Below are 20005 nucleotides of genomic sequence, written 5' to 3' on the forward strand. Positions count from 1 at the left end.
AGCGGGCCTCGGTTCCACCGGCCTGCAGCTCGCGCCCGTTGCACTACGGCGCCCAACCCAATTTGAGGCGTCGGTCGTGACCAGAACGCGTCGGGACACCTGCTGCAAGGGTACTCCAGCCCTTAGAAAGCAAAGGTCTGTCCAGGGTTTGAAGGTCTGGCGGCAGGCAGAGGTAACTTTTACGTTGTGCGTGCCACGGCGCCATGCTCGTCTCGGGACTCGAGTCCGGAGCCAGTGCTGAAGTGGTCTCATATGCATCAACCCCAGCGGCGCGGCCGCCGCGGAGGATGCCATATGCCCCAGGAGCTGTTGGAAACGTTTTAGCAGGACCACGGCGCCTGGCTTGAAGGAAGCGAGGCATTTCAGCACTGACTGAGCACGCTCGTTGGAGAGACGTGCTGTCATTGAGACTGAGTCTAACTCCAGACCGAGAAAAGAGATGCTCTGGACCGGAGCTTGCTCTTTTCCCTGTTGACCTGAAACCCCAAACGGCTGAGGTGGCTGAGCACCTGGTCTCTGTGTACGCATAGTAACTCTCGGGAGTGGGCCAGTATGAGCCAGTCGTCGAGGTAATTGAGTATGCGTATGCCGGCTTCTCGGAGCGGGGCGAGAGCTGCCTCTGCGACTTTCGTGAAGACGCGAGGGGACAGAGACAAGCCGAAGGGGAGGACTTTGTACTGATACGCCTGGCCGTCGAACGCGAACCTTAGGAAGGGGCGGTGTCGAGGGCGAATTGAGACGTGGAAGTACGTGTCCTTCAGGTCTACCGCTGCGAACCAATCTAGATGCCGGACACGAGATAGAATTTGTTTCTGGGTGAGCATTTTGAACGGGAGTTTGGACAAGGTCCGATTGAAAACTCGCAGGTCCAAGATCGGTCGTAAGCCGCCACCTTTCTTGGGTACAACAAAGTAAGGGCTGTAGAAACCCTTCTTCGTTTCGGTTGGAGAGACAGGCTCTATCGCGTCCTTTAATAGAAGGGAGGCGATTTCTTCACGCAGGGAATGGGCATGTTGGCCGTGTACTGCGGAAAAATGTACGCCCACGAAGGGGGGCGGAGACCTGGCAAACTGAATTGCGTAACCGAGTCGAATGGTTCGGTGCAGCCAGCGTGACGGGTTGGGCAGTGAAAGCCACACCTCTAAACTCCGTGCTAGGGGCACCAAGGGGACGGGTTTTTTGGGCGTACCGGCGGGCTTCGCAGCGGTGCGGAACAGGTAGCGTGGCGTCGGGAGGCAACGTGGCGTCCGAGGCTCTGGTGCTGAGAATAAACTCAAAGCACTTACCTTGCTCAGCGCACCCGGCAGGGGCGGGTTCAGTGACTGAGGAGGAGGTCTGACGCTGGCGTCCTCTGGACTCGTCTGAACCGGCCGGCCGAGGAACAGTCGTGGGGCTGAAGGCGGGAGACCAGCGTCCATGGAGCCGGGACTGTTGAGGCCTGAAAGCAGAGTGCCGTGAGAACGGCATTTGCGGACCATATGCCCCAGAGACAAAGGAAATAGCTCTTTTATTGAGAATTTGGGTACCGCAGCCCCCGTTAAGGGGTGCGGCAAATGAAAAAACACAGGATTCTCCTCCCGGCCCTCCACCGGGGGACGAAGCGGTCTTACCACCTCCGGAGCTAACTTCTTGGACTCTGGGTGCGTTGTCTCAGGAGCGCCTGGGAGCCTTCATGCGAGGCATGATGTGAGAGATGGCCTCCGTCTGCTTCTTTACCGTGGAGAACTGCTGGGCAAAGTCCTCGACGGTGTCGCCGAAGAGGCCGAACTGGGAGACAGGGGCGTTGAGGAAGCGAGTCTTGTCGGCTTCACGCATCTCGACCATGTTCAGCCACAGTTGACGTTCCTGGACCACTAGCGTGGCCATCGCCTGCCCGAGCGCTTGCGCTGTGACCTTCGTCGCTCTCAGGGCGAGGTCGGTTGCTGAGCGCAGTTCCTGCAGCGTGTTGGGATCAGTGCCACCCCCGTGCATGTTGCGAATTGCCTTGGTTGGTGGACCTGCAGGAGAGCCATGGCATGAAGGGCGGAAGCGGCGCGTCCGGTGGCGCTGTAGGCCTTCGCTGTCAGCGAGGAGGTTGCTCTACAGGTCTGGGAAGGGAGTACGGGGCGACCTCGCCAGGTGGTAGGGGTACCGGGGCATAGATGGATCGCAACCGCCCTATCCACCTGGGGAATCGGCGCGTACCCGTGGCGCGTTCTGCCGTCGAGGGTGGCGAGGGCGGACGAGCCTGTGGTGGTGTGACGAGTGGAGAGGGGTGCTCTCCACGAAGACGTCAGCTCGTCATGCACTTCCGGAAAAGCGGAACCGGGGCGAGGCTGTGAGCGGCGCGCAGACCCCAGGAACCAGTCATCCAGCCGTGATGGCTGTGGGGAGGACGGAGGGTTCCAATCCAAGCCCACGATGTTGGCTGCCCGGGAAAGCATGTCGGACATCTGTGCGTCAGCCTCAGCCTGGGCGTGCAAGCCCGAAGGCGGCAGCCCAGGGGAGTCCTCTGCATCAGATGCCGCGCCCTCCGATGTCGCGGCGAGCTCATCGGCTTCCATCGCAAGAGGGTTGGCTGACTGGCTGTGAGGCGAGTCGCCGCCGCCTCGAGCAAGGACGGGAATCAACGAGCGTGCTGGGGCGCGGGTGGTCCGAGGGGGCGTACCCGGCGGAGCTGCACCCGCTGCCATCCCCAAATCGCCTCCATCGCCAGCCGCATCGTCCTCAATCCCGTGGGAAGAAGGAGCAATACGGGGGGCGGCTGGAGTGGCTTGCTCACGGTTGTAAGCAAGCCGCAACCGCAACGTTGTCATGGTCATGTTCTCGCAGTGAGAACATGAACCATCCACAAACGCAGCCTCGGTGTGATCGCTACCCAGACACACGAGACTGCGCCTGTGGCCGTCGGAAGCGGAGAGCACTCTACCGCATCCAGAAACAACACAGGGGCGGAAGGGCATCTTTATAAAGACGCATCCTTAAAAGGACGTTCAACGCCGCTGTGTTTTGCTCTTTTAGAGGAAATTACTCTTTTAAATAAAATCACTCTTTTAGGGAAAAAACTTGTGAGAGTTTTTAAATCTGCACTGTCGATGCGCCCAGGGGCAGGAATGCACAGCCGTGCAAACAAGAGAAAGCCGCTGTTGTGCGCCGTGGAATCCAACAGTTTATGCAGCAGAGGGATGACAGGAACTCGGTGTGTGTAGTATGCAGCAGTTGCAGACACGACCATCGGCTCCGAAGAAATTTTCTGAATGAACTCCCGTATTTGCGCCGCTTAAATACCCGTATGTCCGGGGGCGGGACATGCAAATACTGGTTGCCAACTCTCATTGGCCTTTTTTCATAGTTAAGAGGTGAATATTGGCGCTCAAGAGAGACCCCTAGTGTCGCTTCTCTGACACAACGTGGAGAGAGCGACAGAAGGGGAACTATAGTTTTATCATTTAAAACCCAACAAACTTATTTTCATGAAATGCTTTGCTTTAAATTGTATTTGAGCTATGTTTGTTTAAAATAAATTACATTTTAGTTTATATTTTATGTATGCACTGACATTCACACATATTTAAGTGTGATAGAGTCCAAATAGTGTCTATTAGAGACCACTACATGTTTTATTACGGCAGTACTGTAGATGATGATACAGTGTTCTATATTTTAAATTCTAAATATAAAATGTTTTTTATTTACTGTTTGTAAATATAGCACTGGTCCTTTAAAAGGGCAAATGCAGAGCTAACAGTGCATGAGGCAACAGCAATGGGCCCCATCTTCCTGTCTTTTTTCCTCTCAGAAAGATCCCTCCAAGCTATGAGACCATTTACTTCTCCATTCACTTAAGTAAAAGGGTAAATTCCTCTCTTGAATTTGATTGATGCATGAAATTTGCATACAGTCATCTTTATGAATCAGTCAAATGTAAAACTAATGAAAATCACTCACTCCGGTTTTCTTGTACATTTTGCTCTTCAGGTAGCTGAAAGTTCGGCTCACTTTGGTGCAACTTTTTTCAAAATCATCTCTTAAAGGTCCAGGTTCCTCCTCTGTGATGCTGAAATAAAGGAAGAGCTAAAGATGTACAAAACTGTGCTGAAGTACCAGAGTGATCCTCAAGTGTTCTATAAAAGAACTGCAGGAAATAAGTTGGGGACAATTTGGCATGGTAACAACTGTTTTCACCTAAATAAGTACTGTGATGATACCATAGTACAGTGAGGACATCAGATGGCCATACTATGGTACTTTGATATGTACCATGTTAATGAAATATTGCCATGGTATGGATGGACAGACAGATGAATGGACGGATGGACAGATGGATGGATGGTGTCCCAGCAATACTTATGGGATGGATGGATGGATATTGTTCCTGCAATAATTATGGGATGGATGGATGGATGGATATTGTCCCTGCAATACTTATGGGATGGATGGATGGATGAGTATTGTCCCTGCAATTCTTATGGATGGATGGATGAGTATTGTCCCTGCAATTCTTATGGATGGATGGATACTGTCTCTGCAATACTTACAGGATGGATGGATGGGTTTTGTCCCTGCAATACTTATGGGATGGATGGAAGGATATTTTTCCTTCAATAATTATGGGATGGATGGATGAATGGATTGATGGATGTGTACTGTCCCTGCAATACTTTTGGGATGGATGGATGGATGGATGGATGGATATTGTCCCTGCAATACTTATGGGATGAATGGATGGATGGTTGTTGTCCCTGCAATACTTATGTTATGGATGGATGGATGGATGGATGGATGGATTGGTATTGTCCCTGCAATGCTTATGGGATGGATGGATATTGTTCCTGCAATAATTATGGATGGATGGATGGATGGTTATTGTCCCTGCAATGCTTATGGGATGGATGGATGGATGGATGGATGGATGGATGGATGGATGGATGGATGGATGGATGGATGGATGGATGGATGGATGGATGGATATAGTCCCTGCAATACTTATGGGATGGATGGATAGATGTTGTCCCTGCAATACTTATGGGATGGATGGATGGGTGGGTGGATGGATGTTGTAATGTCAAGATGTAATTATCCAAAATACTGCAAGGGGTCTTACCTGTATCCCATGGAATTGGTGGTGCTTGTGAATGACCTCATGCCTGCAAATACAACGGAGGCAAATTAGCATAACCAACAACAAACAACCTCCATAGCCTCATGGTGGAGTCTAATTTACATACACATGCAAAACTGTCTTTTTGCAGAGTATGTGTTTGGCAGAGGAATTTGACCTGTTTAAAATGACTCATCATGCTATGGACGTGCTTTGTGCAAGTCACTTTTGGTAGTGTGATCAATACAGAATATTTGAAATACTGTAGGTGCCATCATATATAGTCAGTCTTGTGAAAATATTTTTCAGCATCTCTCATTGAATCATAAAATACAGAAAAAAACACTTCCGTGCCATACAGTCTAACCACCACATGATAGGCGAGGTTAAATATTTCAGTACGTGCCAATCTCAAAACCAAGTGTATTGGATGGGAATTTAAAGCTAAAACCAAGGACTGTCAATGACAAAACAATCAAACAAACAAACAAAAAAACAAACAAAAAAGCATAAAAGTAGCCCATACGACTAATGCACTAATATGGACATTTTCTAAAGCCTAGAGTCACAGAATAAAATTTAAGATGTTATTCACTGAAAATCTTCCCCTCCACCATAGCTTTTAAACCTAATTTGCATTCACGCATATTTAAACGTATAAATAATGACTTAAAGGTGCTGTTAGAAATTTTTTATGGAATGGTATGCAGAAAATGTTACTCCTTCGTGAAAAATATCACTGGAATAAGTGTCCTGAGATATCTCTCCAGTACATGGACACATTCTTTGATCTGCCAATCAGAAGAGTTTGATTTGCTTTCTGCCTGTAAATCATTTTGCGTGTTCTCATGGTGTAGTAGTTGAAGCAGATCCTTCAGTTTTAATGGCATATTCAGATTCATAACAGTTGTCAGCTGAGGGCGCTATTTTGCTACTGTTGTGTATGACAACCACAAGAAGGTGACAGTCTCAACTCTATCTAATGGAAATTCCAGAAATATATTCAATTTTTTTCCTCACACAAAGCTATTGTATGGCTTTAGGAGACTTGGAATATAGTACGCAAGTCTTAAGTACTACTCAAATTACAATTTTATGGTGCTTTTGGGGGCTTGACAGCCTATGGTCACTATATGCTTTCATAGTATGGAAAACATGGCTCGGGCATTCTTAAAAGCTTCTCCTTTTGTGCTCCATGGGGGAAAATGGGTCATAAAAAAATCATGAGATGACTACTCAAGTTACATCAGTAACCTTATATAGGTTGTTTTATTATACATGGAGTGGGTCCCCTCAATGTTAGGGGCTGCAATGTTAAGATCACATGACCAGACAAATACTGCTTTTTTTTTTTTGGTCAAATTGCTGAGTGCACCTTTACGAAATATGTGGTTTGGTAACCCAAAAATGAATAACTGTTGAACATTCAGAAAATAGGGTCACTATACATGTATATTTCAAACACATAAGGGTTATGTCTTAATGGTGACAAGCAGATTTAGGATCATCTATCTACTGTGAATCAAAGGGCATCTACTAGGAAGTGGAAACTGGAGTGCACTATACTGAATGTGTTACTTTTTTGACAATCCTGTTACTACTGCAACTTACTTATGGTGTCATCCTCATCACTAGATGAAGAGCTGACAGTAAAGACAGTTTTAGATTTAGGGAGGATCGGTGAGAGGTTGAAGGAAAAAGAGATCTGTCTCTTTCGCCGAATCCTTCCTACCACTGGTCGGTTGCATTAATGGATGGAAAAGTCAGAGCAAGTACTTATTAAAGCAGATGATTTAGCTGTTTTGTTATGCCTAAAATGAGAGAAGGACAACTAACACAACCCAGATGTCAGGAGCTGTGCTAAAAAAATAAAAATAAATAAAAACATCTCCAATGGAAGAAATGTTTGAGATCATATTGAAATCTCAGACATTTGATTGCAGACTTTGGTATCGTGTAAAATCTGAAAACAATTTGACACATTGTTGATATCTTTTCTGAAATTCCAAAGAAGGGTCATGTGAAATTTCAAGGAGAACAATAGCTTAGCAGGAGACCACAAGCTTAGTATTCTGAATTAGGAATAAAGTATAAAATATGGTACTCTACCAGCTAGGTACATTTCTAACAAACATTCAAATACACTGGTCTTAAAAAACGGCATATAGTTCAATATATATTCACATGTAAATAGCACAAGCACCATGAATGTAAAGAAACACAATACTGGGAAAAGAAAAGGAAATCAAGCAACTTACTATCCATGTCCCTTTGGCTGATGGAAAGCATAGAGACTGATTTTGTGAGAGGTAGAGTCACAGATGGACAGCTTTGTCTTAATGGAAGATACTTCCTTGATTTCTGAAAGTGATCACAAAATCAGATAAGTGCTAATGTAGAGTACACAGAAGTATATTAGACACTTACATAAAGAAACAAAAAGTGGTTGAAGTGGTACATGAATGTAGTAATCATTCACTTCAGTAATATATTGGAGTCCACAAGTAGCTACAGCACACTGTAAAAATAACTAGGTTGCACTTTGTTTTACAGTATGTGTATTTTCAGTATATTTCCAGTGTACTTACCCAAGAAAGTTCTGAGTAATATTAGGTAACTATATGTACGTAATATGGGTTAAGGTTAGGGTTAGTACCTAGTAATTCCTGTAGTTGTTGCTATTTTATAGTATGTAAATGGAGCACAGTACTGAAAAGTAAAGTGCTCCCAATCACTAGTAAAAATGCTTATATTTAGCTTTTTCTAATTTTTTAAAACTGATGATCCAAGTTAAAAGTATCTTGTATGCTTCAATGAAAACAAAGAAATCTGTTGTACAAAGCAGCTAAGTTTGTTAATATTACAAATTTGCTTACATTTCTTTGGTGACCTAGAAAATAATGCAGACCCTTAAATATTGCTTTTTAAATCAATGCCACAACATTTATTTGAATACTTACAAATTCTAAAACGTTCTCTTTATTTTGCAGGTTTGAATTACACTTTGAATACCTGATTTTCAATGTGGTCTATTGAACCACATAGTATATCAAAGTACCGTGGTATTATCATCTTATATCATCACCGTACCATGCTACCACCATAGAAAGTGATTTGGGGGAAAACTGAGGACAAATGTAACAACTTAGATCATTTCTGTTTTAACCCAAACTGCTCACCTGTCCCCCTGGACTGCTGCATTCTCCCAAGTCCGATTCAGGACCCTCTTCTGTGAGAGACATTAAAGAGCCCCTTTCCTCACTCTCTTGTCTTTGATCTCCTCTGTGATCCTTAGAAGGACCTCCAGACTGTGTAACCCAACGTTTCCCATCCTCAACCTCTGCTGCTAGACCCTCCAAACTATAACTACAACAGACAACACCACAAACATATCAGCATTACAGACAGACAGACAGAGAGGGAGATAGATAGATAGATAGATAGATAGATAGATAGATAGATAGATAGATAGATAGATAGATAGATAGATAGATAGATAGATAGATAGATAGATAGATAGATAGATAGATAGATAGATAGATAGATAGGGAGATAGGGAGAGGTAGATAGGGAGGAGGAGATAGATAGGTAGGTAGGTAGGGAGGGAGATAGATAGACAGACAGACAGACAGACAGACAGACAGACAGATAGACAGACAGACAGATAGACAGATAGATAGATAGATAGATAGATAGATAGATAGATAGATAGATAGATAGATAGATAGATAGATAGATAGATAGGGAGGGAGATAGATAGATAGGGAGGGAGGGAGATAGGTAGGTAGGTAGGTAGGGAGGGAGATAGACAGACAGACAGACAGACAGACAGACAGACAGACAGACAGACAGACAGATAGATAGATAGATAGATAGATAGATAGATAGATAGATAGATAGATAGATAGATAGATAGATAGATAGATAGATAGATAGATAATTCAATTTTGTTTGCTTACACACATTGGTTCAGTGTGTGGTGTATTATTGACCCACCTGATGCAAAGTAGATACTCAAAAACTATACGCCCAACACAGAAGCACAGAAGTCCGTTCAAAAAACTGAGACAACTAAAAATCTATTGCTTAAACCCAGGTGGGGAATTCACGCAAGACAAAACTTTACAAAGGAGATTTTCACAAATAGCGGAGCTACTGATAGTTGTTGAGACATCAGATCTACTCGAAAAAGCGACAGCAGACAAGTAAGCAGCACTGACATCACAAAAATAGCAAACCTGAGTCAAATCTGAGAAGTTTTTGTGAATTGTGAGGTGTGAATTGTATGCGAGCATGCATTCTACACTCTGACCTCAGTTGTTAGGTTGATTCAGTCATAATAAATTATTTTGTTAACTTGAATATTGTTAATATACTGTAAATGTTACCATATGAAGCACATGTTGTCCTGTTTCTTAACAAACAGTTTTTACAGTGTACATTTTTTAAGTAGTGTCAAATTATTTTCAACAATCTGAAAGAAGTTTGTTAAAATCTTCCTCTTACCTGTCCTCTGTACCAGATACATGAAAGACAATGTTAGTCATCATGCACAAAGAAGCAACAAAACCAGCAGCTGATACTTCCCCTGAGTAACTCCACCACCACACTAGTGTCTACCTTTTTTAAGCCATCACTTTTCTAAGAAATATCAAATCTGAGCGAGTCAGCACAAAACAGGGCCTTTGCCAGCACTCTCTCTCTCATTTTCAGTGTTACTTTGCTCTTAGACAAACAAGTAATGCAAATGCAATGCAAAAGCTCTTGGTGCTAGTCAAAGGGGATGGCTCTTCAGTTGGCTATGCAGGAAGCTCGCACAAAACGCGGTCACACACTCTCAGTACCTGATAAGCTCTCTACCTTCTTCCAGGTCGCGACAGAGGTGCGGCTCACAGGGGCACCAGCTAAGACTGAACAAAAAGGGGGCGCCAGTGGGCACAAACAAGTTGGAGAGGAAGTACAGTGGAAAAAGGAGCATTTTTTTAGTATACATTGATTTTATAGTAATAGGGTTGATTATCTGTTTACATAGATGATAATTCACATAGAGATTATTTTTAATAAAACAATATGTAAAGCTTTCAAGACAGACCTACCAGCAGCTCTAAGGTTGTTAAATAAGGTATATGCTACTGTATAACGCATAATTAAATATGCTTTCAACTTAAATTTAAAAAAGATTGACAAATTCTCTGAAGAACTACACTATCCATAATTCTCAAGCAAGATTGACCAATCAGAGAAGGTGCTGTAAACATGGGAACAGGACTCAATGCTAAAAAGCTCTGCAGTGGCTAATAAATGCATTCTTAAACAACTTATACGTTTGCATATGTTAGGATATTTTACAATAAACTTCAAATAAACTGTGTTTTATACTTCTAATCTATGATTTTAGCCAATTACATAATTCGCAATGCTTCATGGGATTAGTAGTTCATTGTCTCGTAAAACTCTTGCACCTTAGTCTCCCCCCCCCCCACCCCCTCCGAATTTCAAACATGGATTTGATTTGAATCATATGTTGTTACATTGGGAGCTGGTTGGTTTGGTTCATTTCTTAGAATTCTTTATTTATTTTTTTACTTGCTATGGAGAAAATGAATGAAAAAACAAAAAGTGTCCAGTCACGGCTGCACTCTATAGGGATTTTTGTTTCTATTGGACATAGCAATTGAAATACTGGAAACTCTCAAGATACTTGGATTTTTCAGTATATAAAAGAAAACAGTATACCTTCTTCTATAAAATACAGGCTTCTCATCTCCTGTACTTCGAACAGAACTGAAAATGGACAGATGAGATGAAAAGCTATGAGATGGAATGACAATATGAGATGTCAAAGAGAAGACATGAATTGCTATGACTTAAAACCTCAGCAATACATAAAAGTGAAACTGCCCTCATTTTGTTTAGATGAACTATGGAAGAAACAAGTGTGAATGCAAATCTGAAAGATACAAAAGTGAATTGAATGACTGGAGACTGAAGGAGCATGCAAAGAGGACAAAGAAGCTTGGGTCATATGATGTAATTCCCAGAGCATGCAATGTCATTTGGGTCTCTTGTGTTAAAGGTGCTAATGCATTAGCATTCAGTGTGTTCACATTGGAAGTGTATTCAGGGTATCAATGACAAACAAAAGTTGTTGTGTTTTGGTGAGGTATAAATGGAGGTCATTTTCCTTTTTAGAGCATTGCTAATTCTTTTACAAATGCTCACATCTCATTTGCTTGAAATTGACTCCTCTTACCTGCGCTCGTTCATTTCTCCTTCCCCTCCCTGGTTCTTCCCAGGCCCCCAGCTGTGTCTGCGGAATGGAGAGAGTGACCGGTCTGTGGATCGGAGGAGAGAGGAGTGCAGCGGGACCTCAGTTAACCTGTCTTTGGCCTCCTCCTCTGCCTCCACTCCTTGCCGCACCTCCTCTGAGCTCTCGGCTGAGGAGCTGGGATGTCCTAAACTGGCTGTGTCATCAGTTGAGGAGCAGGAGACGGATACCTCGCTCGTGCTGTCACCTCCCCCAACTGCCTCCTGCCCCTGAGCAACAAAACCCCATCAAACAGCAGAACATTATTCAGCACAACAAAGTATTACAGTTTAAGAATGCCATTATGCTGTCTACAATATATTTAATGGCTGTGTTCAGGAAAATGGTTTTATCATAAACGCCTTAAGCATGTATGGTATGTAGAATAGGAAGAGTGTTGAGTGTTGAGAAGACAGAAATACCTTTGGGTATTTGTGGTTTTGGAGTTGTGGAGGAAAAAAATGCTTTTTGAAAGTTTTAATAGTTAAAAATCTTTCAATGCAGCACTGTATTAATATTCTTTATTATTAAACATTTAATTTCTCCTCTTCTTCACAATTTCCTGCAAATAGTTCAGCTTGGATTGCTTAACATTCAGACTCTATTTAAACGTACTTTTATAGATAATATCAACCTTAGGTGTTGCTATCGGTTTCTGAAATTTGTAAACAATATACTTATGAAATTTAAGATAAAATCTTAAAATCTGCCATTGACTTGGACTGATAGAATATTCACCCTTCAAAATAGTAACAATATACAGCTTTGATGTTATTGTATTATTTACACAATGAATTGTGATTGATCTTCTTTTTAACAACTATTTGCATACTGAATTGTGATTGGCCATCCTTGCATATATTTAACAATCTATAGCTGTCTGTACACTGTACAGCGACTGTGAATGGCAATGCAGCACTTCATTTACATTGAATAGATCTAACCTGCAAAAATAATAATAATTATTTTTATTGTTACCAAAAAGTGCATGTGGACCCATTCATGAAATTCCAAACATTTGATGCTGCTTAAAGTTATTATACAAATCTAAAAACGTGATGCAGTATCACAGAAATGTAGGAGGTGACTGCGTTTCATCATATTTGCAATAAGTAACATGGTAAACTTTTAAATACAGTTTGCACTGCAGTGCACATCATTGTTCTGTCAAAATAAAAGCTGATGAAGGTGAAGGTGAAGTAAATACAACAGAAACATATCACTATTGTATAAAACAAATCCTCAAAATAATAATATAATATCATATAACAATTATAAACTTGGCTGGACTATAATAAAAAAAAAATCATCTGGGTTACAAAATATAAGTGAGTGAATTTGTAATGTTTGCACATCCTAATCATTTAAAAGAATGTTTTGTACAAATATATGTAGATAGTTATAAAAAATAATAAATGAATAAATAAAACATGTATTACTGTATTGGTGCATATAAATTCTATTTAATGTATTATAAATGAATTACCATTCTAGCTGGTATTCATTTAGCGGAAAAACATGCATTCATTATCCTTAACTAGACTTTTGTTTAAATTACATTTTGAATGCACTTGGCTGCAATGGATGTTAGAAATAATTAGTTTTTTAAATAATTTCCCCTTGTTGCATGCCAAAAGGGGGCCTCAGGCTGTATGGCTGCTTGGGGCCTCGTAAATTGTAACCCTGCCCTCATTTATCACAAGGGAAATGTAAGAAAATCTCATGAAGAGTTTTAACTACACACGTACTGTACTTTTGTATTAAAAGCTGCAGTTTTTCTCACCGTCATCTCTCTCTTCCAGAACGATCACTGACACATGCAATACAAATTAATGTCATGTCGTGAATAGGTGTGTGGTATTTTGGAATCACAATGGTGGGAAACATCTATCACGCACTCGAATGCTACGTATATCTTTGACCAAATACTCTTGCGACAAAACGAGAGCTGATTGTCCATGATATTACGTTATCTTTTCCCCAACCGCTTCAGTCAAGTGTAGCGTATATCTGAATCCTACTTTGATACACATCACTGTACATATGACTAATCTGTAGGGTGGGAGCTTTTAGTTGGTCTATTGTGGAGTGTGATGTAAGGGAAAGAAAGGTGAAGAGAATTTGAGCTTCTAAAACAAGTTGAGGTTTTTGTTGGGGCTCTGGGAGGATGAAAATCCCCTATTCATGTTCCCCCGAAATAGCTTCCTTTGAGTATGTGTATGAGGAAATGGAGGGGGTGGTTTATAAGCATGTGTGTATGAGGTTTGAAACAGTTCTAGGGAACTTATAACCATCATGGTCACATTGAAGAAGAAAAAAACGCAGCTTTTAACATTTAGGTGTCCTAAAAACTGACAAAGTCAGAACATAGAACTGAGATAACCTGACCACATGAATTTACACATTAAAAACTCAACTGGCAATGTTGGGCTTCCATAGTAATACAAGAGCTGAATATGTTGCATATTTCTGTATTTCTTCTCATTGCAGTAGTTGTATTTGCAAGAATTCTACCTCAAATCATATGGCTTGTTGTGAAGAAGTATGCTATTACTTTACTAAGCAATCAGATTTATAATTTTCAACAGACAATAAAAAATAAAGGAGGAATAAAAAATACATTGAAGGAGGGGCCCAAGGCATATCTAGGGACCAGAATATGTTAGGGAGGTTGATCCTATCATATAAGAGGTGTTTTGGTTTGGGACAGTTAGCAATTACCTAGCAACACCCAGAAAACCCTAGCAACCACCCAGCAATGCCCTAGCAACTAGAGCTGGGTAAGCTCTCTGATTCAATTAAAATTAATTTGGGAATATTTCAGTTACAATTTCCATATTGCTTACATGAGAGAGAAATTATCTCTAAGGTAATGCTTTTAATTATACAGTAGACTTTCAAATTTGGTACATTATGTAAATTAGGGCTGTAAATCAATTCAAATGTTTAATCAAATGAATTACATGACATGCTGATTAATTAATCAAATTCATTGCAATCCATCACATACATGATTATTTGCTGTGAAAGGCCCCCAAATAAAGATAATTCATGTAAATAATGCATTACATTTCAACTATTTATGAATACAATCTGTAGGGCCTATAATAAATATACAGTATAATATGCATTGAAATTTCGTTTGAAATAAATTGCATTATTGTGGTAGATATATAAAGCATTGATACAATATGTGGCTTAAGAACTCCATATATTGTTGTTTTTATTCTCATAACATTGAACAAGCCTACAGTTGACAGCAATCTGTTTTGCATTGAGTTCATCAATGTGTCCAGTTCTCACGGGACATGTTAATGGGTTCCGTCTGCGCTTTTGTTAAGTGTTGCTCTATGTACATGCGGGTGCCTCAGATGGGTGCGTACGGAGCAACTCACTGGTATTCAGCGCCATAAACGCTGCATTTTTAGGAAGCTGTGTCAAGTCAAAAGTAGTGGAAACTTTAAAAATCACGTCTTAAGATTCCTTTATTTGATTGTGCTTCCACCTCAGAGAGCGGTTCTCATTCTATGGCTGCGCTGCTTGTGAGGTTTGTTGAGGCGCTCTGCCACCTATTGACGCAGCTCGTAAAAACAGATGTACTTCAAGCTTGAATTGCTCATATGGAAGGAAAACCATAGTATTTATATTGATCTGAAGAACAAATGCTAAACTGGTTCTGTCTCTTTAAGAATGGTGGGAGTTAATCTAAGTGTTTCTGAGTATTATGTCTTAACTGTGCAATGTGTGAATAGAATTAAATGTTTCTATTTTTATTGTTTTTGTTGAATGACTGTAAAGAACATGAAGGATATTAAAAGAGAAATGATTGTGTGGATCTCATCTTTGAACACACATTACACGGAACGAGTCAAACTAAACTTGCACAACTTTTAGAGTAAAAGATCTATCTTGGGATTTAAAAATCGATATTGAGATCATTAAAATTAAGATGGTGTTTCATTTGAAAGTCCAGCCCTACTAGCAACCATTAAAAACATCTTAGCAGCACCATGACAACCACGGATAACTCTTGCATAGTGTCGACGAGTTTTCTTAATAAAATATGTTTAAAAAAAATACTTTGTTACTGTCTCTTTCTCACCTTTCTGTAGCTGTTATCCTCTCCAGTGTCTGGACTAAGAAACCAATCCGTGTCACTGCCCGAGTCTCGAAATGTGACTGCTTCTGAGTTGCAAGTGCAAAACTGCAAACTCTCTGCAACACACACAGAAGCACACTCACAACACTGACTTACAAACTCACAGATTCATACTTTACAGATTTATGTGTTAGTTTGTTATCTACTGATCTGGTGAAATACATTACTGTTCAAATGTCATCTTAATCAAAATGTGTTATTTCCCCTTCAGGATGGATCGTCGTACAACAGCGAATGTATTTACCAGAGCAATGTGTGTCAGACTTCATACGGTGTGAAAAGCTTGAAGCAACCGTCAGCACTGCCCTCCCCCTTATTGCGTGGGTAACAAAACCATATCATGTGGGCAACAAAACCATCACGAGAAACCTCAGTAGGTTCCATAATCTACAAAAAAGTACCCTTGTCTCTCTTTTTCTCTCTCATGAAGTCTTTATAAAAACACACGCTCTATACAATCTTTGTATAAGTGTACAGAGCTGCTCTGAAGGCTGCAGGACTTGAGATCTGTCACAAGAGTGTGAGCTTTGTCAGCTGTCACACACACCACAGGTGGCTCCACAACTTTGGAAAAGGAGGAGAAGTCCTGATAAGACCACTACAGCTGCCCTTTCTCTGAATGTGTGCTCTTAATGAACGAAAGCTTCAGTAAAAGTAAACATTATTACCTCAGCTGCAGACAAACAACTGACAACATTACTGAGAACAGAGGTCATGACCGTCCGCGCTTTGAGAAGAACTTCAGAGTTCAAGTACTTTATACAGTTACCTTCTATGAATAAAAGTATTTTCCGTATTTCAAAATATCATTTAGATGTGATGTGTGTAATTTCTTTGATGAAACTTTCTCCTATCCCATATGCAGAGACAACTATAAGGAAGTCATTCATAGGTTGATTTCCCTTTCATATCAATTGACCACAAACATTACAGTTTGCTCTGTTTTTGTATTTAAAAATACTATGGCTATTTAAAGTGAAGAGGAAGTCATCAATCAATCTCCTCACACCATTTAAGCATTTATCTATTATAAGATACAATACAAGACAAAAAGAGCATTCACAGTGATTCCAGTTAAGTCGTGTGTTCAAGAAAATCCTGCCAGGGAAGTCTAACAGGAATAAAAAGCAAAATAGGCCATGTGTGTCCACAATAGGACCATTAAAACATTCTGTATGGTTGAAATACACTATTTAACTCAACAGGAAAATCTCCCTTCTCAGTCCTTTATCATGTGTGGGGTGGTTTGGATGCACTTGCAAACAAAGTTATGATTCTCCTCTTTACAAGAACTTCCCACTAACGTGCTCTTAAGCTCCTTTGCCACCTCACAATTGCTCAAACTTGAGTTGTACTTACTAACAAACTGTATCATGGAAAACATTGCTCTTTGAAATAAAATAAAAAAAATAGACATCGTCTGATGTTCCTAAAACAAAGGCACGTCTCTCTCTCTTTGGGGGTTATCCAATCATAATGGAGGCCATCTTCTAGGGTTGCCAGAAAAGAATAGCCTTAAATAAAGAATAGTTGCCTAATGAAGAGTCTGCGTGATCAATTAACCTACAGTAAATAACGCATTGAAAGCCTGATGTTCTTTACCAACTTATCAAATTACACAGGCAGCAAAGAACACGCACTGACAGAAGTTTTATTGCAGGTAACGAATATAATGTGCATGGTGGTTAACTGAAAGACGTCTCAGATTCAGAATGACAGAAGAAATGCTGTTAGACACACAGACACACGTCTGTAATACTTATGGAATGGATGGATGGATGGATGGATGGATGGATGGATGACAAAATTGTACTACTCAAGTTAAGTGCACAATAGACCCGAAAACAGAGCGCAAAAGTCGGGTTCCGAAAGTAAAATTCCCATTCTTTTTTATGTATTTTTTTTAAAATAACATTTTTATGATAACTTTAAACCATTAAAGACCTACCGTGATCTCCAGTATATACTCCAGTTGAAACCATAAATCAGCTACTTTCAGAACAAAAGATGGCTAAAAAAGTGGGCGGGCACTATTGTGCTCTATTGATTACAATATAGTAAGATGCTAACGACGCAATATTCTAATAAGAATAAACAAATACTGGGTAACACAATAACACAGCATTTTTATATACTCTTTAGTTTTTAGTTTTTTATTCTATGTGTAATTATGTGTACATTTGATATGTAAATTGTGTTGTGTAAATATGTTGTTTATTGTAATTGGTATATGTCTCGTCACTGTCATGACTGCTATGTTGCTCGGAACTGCACACAAGACTTTCACCTACTGTTGCACTTGTGTACATGGTAGTGTGACAATAAAGTGATTTGATTTGATTTGATTGTACAAATATTGTGTAAAATAGCAATTTTTTTATTATATTGAATAATTTTTGTTGATGCTTTTCAGTACTAAATGAAATACATTCATAGTCATTATTCGCAACTCCGGCATCTTAGCTTGTTGCAATGTATTCTGGGATTGCCTCCATGAAGGACACATGTAATGCAGCCTTATAATTTAGATAAAACAAGGCACCTACTCAAAAAGCAAAACACAGCACAATGAATAGAACAGCAGGTGTCTCGAGTAATTTTAACACAAAAAGTTATATTTAAGATGACAAGTAATCTAAAAACAGTGGCGCTACAGTAAAAGATATCTGTGTAGCACATGTTTACAAAATAAAACAGATGGATGCAAAACAGAATTCGTTGTGAACGGAAGCTTAGAGGGCAGTTAATGGGGATTTTCCACTGCACGGTACAACTCGACTTAACTCGACTCTACTCACTTTTTTGGGGTTTTCCACTGTGGGCCTGATACTTTTTTCAGGTTCCAAGCGAGCCAAACCGATACAAAATGTGACGTCTAAATCCTACAGATCACTGATTGGTCAAGGAGAATTGTCACTACCAGCGTCACTGGATTTCCGACACGCAACATCAACCCGCTAGTTTTAAAGTTAGCAACAGCGATAACAGTATAATTTGTTCACGCGACTTTCGAATTGTGAAAAAAACCACACCGTGGTCAATAAACGAGGTGCAGACGGTCAACTCGTTAGTGATGAGCGAAACGAAAAAGTCTCTCAGGAAGTGTCTCAGCTGTTGGCCACACACGGCTATCACCGGACCTACCAACAGTGTAGGGAAAAGTAAAAAATACTTAAACGTGACTACAGAAAAGTAGTCAAAGTGGCATATCTAAACCGGCGAGCAATGGGAGGGAGAGTGCCCTGCCCTGGTTGATCCATGATGGAGGATGGTATGTTTTGTTATGTTAACTCTATACTCTGTTTGAAAGCTTCACTTTATTTAGTTGACCAGCTACTGGAAGCTTGCTTCTAAAACAACCAGGCCAATTTAACTGTTACACTTGTGTAAAAACACCATGCAAAAACTGCTTTATGCAGCACAATGAGCTAGTAGCTAACAGCTAGCGGTTGGGTTATTGTTTTGGTCAGTTTGTGTCATGTTTAAGATGATGTCACGGCAGTAGAGGCGGCGGAACTATGACGATCAGCCTGTAATCCCACCCAAGTTGAGGTGGCACTAAACTGCAAAGGAAATGCATGCTCAGAAAAGTAAAGCAAGTAGAGTTGAGGCAAGTCGAACCTTAACGTCCAGTGGGAAAGTGCCATTAGTGTTGCTGCCTGTCTTTTGAAACAGCCTTCATGTCCGGGGGACTGTCTATGATGCTTTAACCTTCAAATTGTCTTTAGGTCATTTTTGACCCGGAACAGGTAAATAATATGTTATAAATACCAAATAGTTTTGTTACCAGAACCAAACGTTGTGACTTTGTCAAGACTATCAAGACTATGTAACAGTTTAAGAAGAATAACTATTGTCTTAACAGTCAATTTTGACCCGTGTGGGAAGAACCAGTTGACCTTTTACCTTATTATTTTTGGGATGTTCTGCAGCTTTAAGTCGTTTTTTGTAACATCTATGAATCAATTCTGACCTAAAAATATTTCAAAATTTCTCAAATTTAGTCCCTTGCCCCATAGTGTTCTCTAGCTCCCCCACTTGTTTCACTGGGTATTGCATCTTTCCCACTAACCGGGGTTTGCGCAAACATACACATGTCCACACATCATTTTGAACAAGTAATATATTAGTAAATATGTTTACTAACATGATTTTATGTTAAGGCCCCCCAATGATAAAAGACGTAATGGACGTTATTTTCTCTTAAAGCATCGGATGGCAGAAATAGATGTAACAACCCTTTTCTAAACCTCTGTAACACTTTGCTATTAGTGGGAAGGAAAGGATTTGTTGCAATGGACTTGCAAAGTGGGACCATTTTGACTGCTGGAAAAGGCAATAATGACCCGAAGGACAAATGGAGGGTGCATATTCTTAAGATATTAGGAGAGGCTATCTAGTTAAAAACAGCTCACTAGGTTTTGGAACATTTCTTATACAGAAAGTGGACTTGCAAATA

At 40.7% G+C, this 20005-nt stretch overlaps 1 protein-coding gene across 2 annotated transcripts in view; it reads right to left on the reverse strand.

Annotated features, from left to right (window-relative positions):
• LOC127646285 (A-kinase anchor protein 13-like) overlaps window positions 1–20005 on the reverse strand; it is a 69240-nt gene that overhangs the window by 38099 nt on the left and 11136 nt on the right. The window contains exons 3-8 of one of the 2 annotated variants that reach the window (XM_052129812.1): window positions 15490–15602; window positions 11334–11617; window positions 8260–8446; window positions 7339–7441; window positions 5084–5126; window positions 3928–4036 (exon numbers count right to left, since the gene is read on the reverse strand). In XM_052129812.1, coding sequence (XP_051985772.1) covers window positions 3928–4036; window positions 5084–5126; window positions 7339–7441; window positions 8260–8446; window positions 11334–11617; window positions 15490–15602 — 839 coding nt within the window. Of the gene's footprint in view, window positions 1–3927; window positions 4037–5083; window positions 5127–7338; window positions 7442–8259; window positions 8447–9586; window positions 9724–11333; window positions 11618–15489; window positions 15603–20005 lie in introns of those variants that run through there. The other variant, XM_052129821.1, reaches the window with a different exon arrangement.

This window comes from Xyrauchen texanus, chromosome 1 (assembly GCF_025860055.1).
Source record: "Xyrauchen texanus isolate HMW12.3.18 chromosome 1, RBS_HiC_50CHRs, whole genome shotgun sequence".
NCBI lineage: Eukaryota > Metazoa > Chordata > Actinopteri > Cypriniformes > Catostomidae > Xyrauchen > Xyrauchen texanus.